The sequence below is a fragment of the Acanthopagrus latus genome, chromosome 16, assembly GCF_904848185.1.
Source record: "Acanthopagrus latus isolate v.2019 chromosome 16, fAcaLat1.1, whole genome shotgun sequence".
Classification (NCBI taxonomy): Eukaryota; Metazoa; Chordata; class Actinopteri; order Spariformes; family Sparidae; genus Acanthopagrus; species Acanthopagrus latus.
This window is the reverse complement of record NC_051054.1, coordinates 18,980,992-18,987,529: the sequence shown is the minus strand read 5'-3', so window position 1 is coordinate 18,987,529 and position 6,538 is coordinate 18,980,992. Positions and strand designations below refer to the sequence as shown.

Below are 6,538 nucleotides of genomic sequence, written 5' to 3'. Positions count from 1 at the left end.
TATATCTTGAAGATGTCAGAAAGAACTGTGCACATCAATCCTTACAATTTACAGGAATAATCTGACAGTCTGTAGCACCGGTCCTTTTCTTACTTTACTTACTCTCATGGATTTAATTGAGACCTTCGGTGGCCTTGAGTCTACCACCAGCCTGATGGCCCTAACTTTACCCTGCCAGCTGCTGATTGATTGATGAATAGAAATTAATGAGACACACAATATTCTTGACACGACAACATTAAAGTAAACACAACATTTTTAAAAAACCATGGCGTTTCAGAAAACATGACACTGGTAGTGGCTGCTATCTGTCCTTGGTGCTGATCGACTTTGTTTTCAGATTGTTTGATCTGCCTTCATCAAACAGGCTGTTGTGAGGGATCTTAATATTGATGGCAGTGCATTGTCAAAGGGAATAAACTGACTGCGTATTCAGTCACTGCTTGTGGTCAGATGTTTATTTAGTATGGCTGAAAATATATATTTTAGTACACAACAAATCCTGAATGTGCTTCAAACAGCAAAAGGTAAATACTGTTACCTAACTCTTCCTTCTGCTGGTTGATACACATGGACAGGATGAGCCTGTTGTCCTCCCGTCAGACCCTCACATGTGATGCACAATCTGATGTCGCTGGATGGATGGATGGATGGATAAATAGTGGACAGTTTCTCTTTGGAACCTTTTTTGCTAGGACTTTCTGTCCATGATAGTACATACATGAGTATTTATAACTATACATAGAACAATGCTGAGTTTGTTGCCTTTGCATTTTCCATTAGTCGTAGCCAAAGCAGCGCTATCAGCCCCCAAATAGTAAGAGCCCTTTCCAGCCTTTCTCTAGAAATGATGCAATAATAAGTCAATTGGCAACGTGAGCCAACCCCGAGGAGGGCAGAGACACCTGCTCACGACAGAACATTTTCACTTCTGAATGCACACGCTCGTAGGAATTCACAGAAGTACAACCAGAGTGTGTTGCTGTGTTACCTATTTGATTCACTTTGAGTCATCGTCTGTAACCGCTTTATCCCTTTTTCAAGGGGTCACAGGGGTTTTTGCTGGAGCCAATCCCAGCTGTCTCTGGGCGAGGGCAGGGTGCTCCCTGGACAAGTTGCCAGCTCATCGCAGGACCCTCACTGATGGCAGAGGCTGCCATGCAAGGTGGCAACTGCACCACCAGGAGCAATTTGGGGTCCAGTATCTTGCTCAAGGACACTTCGACATGCAGCTCAGCTCAGCCTGGAGCTGGAATTTGAACCAGTGACCTTCTGATCAGTAGCCGACCTGCTCTACCTGCCGAGCTACAGCCACACCTGGCCAATAATTCATATGCAAACAGCATTAATAGAAAAGACTGGGGTCAAATGGTTTCAGTCATCGTGTTCATTGTGTCGTCATGTTCCCAAATTATCCCGACTACAGTCAGAAGCTTTTGAAGCAGCCATGGCAGTTACGTGGGTTTCTGTGCGTAAGAGTAACTGCTTAAGATCAAAGTGAATAATAAACAACTTGAAGGGTGAAAGTTTTGCAGACTATGAGAAATGCAATAAACATAATACCCTGCAGTCATTTTTTTTACAGAGGTTCAAGGAAACTTAATGTCCTGCCCAGTGAGAGCAACATGGAATGAAATAAACTGATTCCAGTGTTCCAGATTTACTTTATCCTTTATTTGAAAGACAAGAGAAATCAATCTGTCTGGAATCAAGCTGAGTGATGGCTCCGTTCATCATCATCATCATCGTCTTCATTCAGCTCTAGATGTTCCACTGGCCAACAAACCTCTGAGATACTACGACTTATAAAGCATGACTACAGTCATCTGTAATGCTCATAAACGTCATGTAAAGACATATTGCTGTTGGAAACAGAGCCTGTTTATTTCACTGAGTTTCATTTGTTGTGTACTGTTTATTATTTCAGATTTTGTTCTTCTCGTGAATTCTATTACCGTCATTTTGCATCTATTTCTTTCAGCCTATGTGAAGCACTGTAATCCAGCTTGATTCGAGATAATTATTAACACTATGAGCCATTTTCTCAAGAACTCATTGTAGTCGCAACACATCAGAGTGTCATGTCAACACCACAGCAGTCAAGATCGGTCATGGCTGCTCATATTTCTTTTTTTTTGGTCTGTTATCTCGAGATCATTGCTTAATTTCCGCAAGAGATCAAGCAACGTCGTGGTTCTGCAGATAGATATCCGACTTCAAACCGTTGCCTTAATTATCGCTCGCTTGATTTAATCCTCAAGTTAACTGTTTTATGTCGTCACTTTGCTCTGTTGGCTTGGCGAGTGCGTGCTCCCATCACCGACTTCGTCTGAGCAAAACATTTGAGCGGAAATGCTGAAATGTAAATCCAGATACTGCAAAGAAAAAAAAAAAACAACCTGTTTCAATTGAGGTGGAAAAGTTGAAGCGTCGGTAAAAACAAAATGCGACAGAAACAGAAATAAATAAATTATGAGATGCATGAATCATGAGACTTATACTTCCACTGAAGCTTCTGCTGCAGTAAAGAGATGAAGAATATCAGCAGCAGAAACATCAGATCTGCGCCGAGACATACAGGAAACAAACACAAACGCCATCTTTCCATGTTGTTAGTGGTCTGACCTGCTCTCGTTCAGTCACCTTTCATTTTCATGTTGTTCAGACTTTTTCTCCTCCAACAGTGCCTCAGCAGAACTTGGCTGTTTTTGTTGATGCACCAAACTCTTATTTTCTTTTTCTTTTTTTTTCTTTTCTTTACAAACAATGCAATGATTTGCATTGTCTTTGCCGATTTTCTGGAAATTTGCGCCACATTTGGATGTAAACCAGACTAATATGTCAAGTGTGAGAGAAAGGAGTCAGTGATGAAATCCCCCCCCGACACAGCAGGCACAGAGGCTGCCTGTTGTGTTCAGATAAAGACACACTCGAGTTATCACGAGCACACAGTTGGTATCCATGCTAACAGTGTGGCTGTGGGGCTGGTTCAGGGAAACTTCCTTTGGTACAGATGCACATATCTTGGCAAGTATTAGACAGATTTTCATTTACCTTCCCCAGAGGATGAATCCTGCTGACTTTAATGATCCTCAGCGTGATCGACCTCTAGCACCATCGTGAAGTGGAAAGTTTTTTATGAAATATCTTGAAAAATGGGGAATTGTTTACCATGAAAGTTGGTACAGACATTCAAGGTCTCCAGAGGATGATGACCTGTAAAGACTTTGTTAACCACCTATCTTTTCATCTGGTGCTATTGAATGAATTGCTGTGAGCTTTGGTACAGACTTCTTCTCCAAAGAATCAATTGTCGCCACTTTGCTAAGTTTTTCCCTCGTGCAGTCATCAGGTGAAAGTTTTGTTTTTCAGCGTGATGGTTTATCACCAGGCAGTGCCAACTGATGCCACCCACCAGTCTCCACTGAACTGGCAAATGCTTGCATGCCGAGCATGAGCATGACAAACAACACCTGCTTAACATTATCAGCATGTTAAACATGAGTGTGTTAGCGTGCTGCAATTAGGATTTAGCTCAGTGTACCACTAAATAAAAAAGTTCTAACATGGCTGTACACTCTTGGTCACATTTACTCCTCAACATTAAGTTATATTACATTTTTAAAGACAAAAAGCTCTAAAATGTGGTCAAAGTTTGTTAGTCTGCCATATTAGAAAGCTGCTGTCACTGTTTAGAAGTCATGACTGATAGACAATCGGCCTGAAAGCTATAGAATCACGCTTCAGCTTGATGATCATTACAAATGAATATAAATATGTGGCCCCGTCAGCATGAACATGAGCAGAACGCAGCTTGTCCCTATCCATAACTGCTCTGAGTGTGATACAAAAGTGTACTTATGTTCCCAACAAACAGCTGCTTATCACAGGAACAGCGAAGTAATGAGAACACAGAGCTGTTTAACAGAAGCTGACAGCTGACTGAGAGAATTCACATCCGTAGTTTAGAAACACCATCCGGTGAGTGCTGTCTTTGTTTTAGTTTACAGAGTTAATGAACATTCAAGTTGCTGCATGACCAAAGAAACACGAAAAAACGACTGCTCGGAACAATCCCAAAGTCTTAATGCTGTCCAAGGCCTTAAACCTAATGGTCTATGGTCACCTGGCGTACTGTACGGTACAACAGGCCCAACAGAGGTGTCCTGTATGGAGCAGCAGTCGGACTGTCTGCACGTCGATCTCTCCGGTCCTGCCCGAGCGTCTTTCAGCAGTAGACGGACCAGTAGATAAGGTTGAAGAAGATGTAGGAGCCCGGGAAAATCATCCGGGAGTATTTGTCAATGGCGTGCGTGTTCTGGATGATGTTCAGGGTGCGCAGGCTCTTCTTCTTCTTGGTGGTGGTGGACTCGCTGCTCACCGACAGGTGGACCACCATGTGTTCGGGTTTCTCCGACACCTCGTGCAGCTCCTCCTGCTCCTCCTCTGGCACCATGGGCTCCTCGGTGTAGCCGGCCAGGCTGTTGGTGTCGGCCTCGCTGTAGGTACCGTCTAACATGGTCATGGTTCGCGTCTGGGAGATGCCGCAGGTGCAGGGCAGGGACTGATGGGGTAAAAAAACCAAACAAACAAAAAAACCATGAAATATAATCATTAATATGTTTGGATTTATATGGGATAAGAGAGATCTAAGAAAGATTATCAGGATTATAATCTGATTAACTTGACCCCTTGCAGCCCTGTCAGGTATAACAAACTTTCTAAAGGCTGAATAAAATGCTTGATGGTTTAAAGGTTCAGTAAGTGAAGGTGGTGTAACAGGTTGATCTTTGTGCTAGGTTCTTTTCTTTCTCCCATCTTGTTTGTTTGGATCCAAGCAGTGAATGGGGTGAGATCCTTCACTGATCTGAAAGCACATCAAGTTATTCTACTTCTGTTTCAAACAGGACTGTAGAACATCTTTCAGCGGTGACATGTTAAACTTTCCTAACTTTCCCGACCCATGCAGTTAACCGTTTGATACGCTGCTCTCTTTTCAGCGCTGCTCTTGTTTTTCCCCTGTTTCCTGACAGGCCTGACAGATGCTCCCGTAAGAGAAATTGCAGAAAGTCAGCGAGAGTGCCGGAGCTTTTGGAGTCTGGATTCTCTGGGGGGGACTGCGCCGACCCATGAGCACAGAGAGCAGTGCCTCTCGCATTAATATTTCATGCCAAGTCTGGGGTCTTTCTCACAGCACCAAACAGCATGAGGTGGAAACAAACCTGAGATCGTGCCCTCTCTCTCATCTTGCGCTCTCGGCGGTCCTGGACAGTGGACAGATAGTTGACGGCCGCGTACTCCAACACGGACAAGAAGACAAAGACGAAGCTGACCCAGAGGTAGATGTCCACCGCCTTGATGTAGGACACCCGCGGCATGGACGCGTTCACTCCGGTGATGATGGTGGACATGGTCAGCACTGTGGTGATGCCTGAAAACAGTTGATAGACAGCAAACAACAGACTGATCACGTGTTGTTGGTCTATTCTTCCTTCACAATTGGAAACACACTATAGGCGGTTGGGTCAGGAGGGTGACCCAGTTTTGAGCGAGTTAAAGATAGCTAATGAAAGCAATGACTTGACCATTTATACAACATGATGCAATGCAGTCCTGTAGTGCTGCAATAATATACAATCCTGCGAAGCTCCCAGTCAGCAGCGTGCTGAAGATTCACAGGTGAGAAGGTGTCAGAGGTGACAGAAATACTCACATTACAAGAAACTGACCCAGTGATCGAACAGTGTTAATGTACTCGTGACGCCTCTGTGTGACCGACAGAGGCAAACGAGACAAACAGTGACAAGATCGACTGTTTCGTTACAATTAATATAATTCTTAATGCCTGTCAGCAGGTCAGATTCCAGTTCGACTGTGATGGATAAGTCATAAAACCTGAACTATTCTTCACGGTGGAGTGCTCGGGGGGAGGTGAGGAGTCTCACAGAGGAAAGAAGCTGCTTTTTCAAACTCAAGGTCCATTTAGTGTTTTTTTTTTTTTTTCTTTTTCTGAAGCTTTCAATCATATTACATAACTTTCATCACCAGGTGGAGGGGTCCATCTGTCCTGAAACGTATGTTTGAACGTATATATTCTAAGCACTTGAACGACTTTCTTTCAAGGTCTGTTGGAATTCAGTGATCACAAGGAAACTGTGTCTGCTGCGGAAGTAACGTTCCGATCCAAACCCAAACCGCGATCTTTTCCCTGAAGAAGTTCTGACGCCTATACCTGACAAGCTTTATTTTGAAAGAGGAGGGATAAGAAGAGCATCACAATAACCAGGCTTTAAAATGTTGGAGTGAGTGCATGCTGCAGTCAGATTACAGACTCTTAAGTATATGCACCAAAAGAAACAAATTGCAGTTGAGATGTGAAAATCTTTTTAACATCCCATCCTAACAGCTGCAGTTAATAAGAGCGATGAGATGAGCCATAAAAGGATCTCAGTGACGCCTTTACGACAGCACAGCGACAGCCCCGATACAGAAAATAATTCAAAAGAAAAGCCAGAGTGGAGCGTGGGAGGTTTGTGTG

At 43.5% G+C, this 6,538-nt stretch overlaps 1 protein-coding gene across 1 annotated transcript in view; it reads right to left on the bottom strand.

Moving 5' to 3' along the window:
• Nucleotides 1-1,197: 1,197 nt before the first annotated feature.
• Nucleotides 1,198-6,538, bottom strand: part of gabrr2a (gamma-aminobutyric acid type A receptor subunit rho2a) — a 30,977-nt gene continuing 25,636 nt past the window's right edge. Inside the window, exons 8-9 of the mRNA XM_037125096.1 lie at nucleotides 5,223-5,431; nucleotides 1,198-4,564 (exon numbers count right to left, since the gene is read on the bottom strand). Coding sequence (XP_036980991.1) covers nucleotides 4,229-4,564; nucleotides 5,223-5,431 — 545 coding nt within the window. The 3' untranslated portion in view covers nucleotides 1,198-4,228. The remainder of the gene's footprint in view (nucleotides 4,565-5,222; nucleotides 5,432-6,538) is intronic.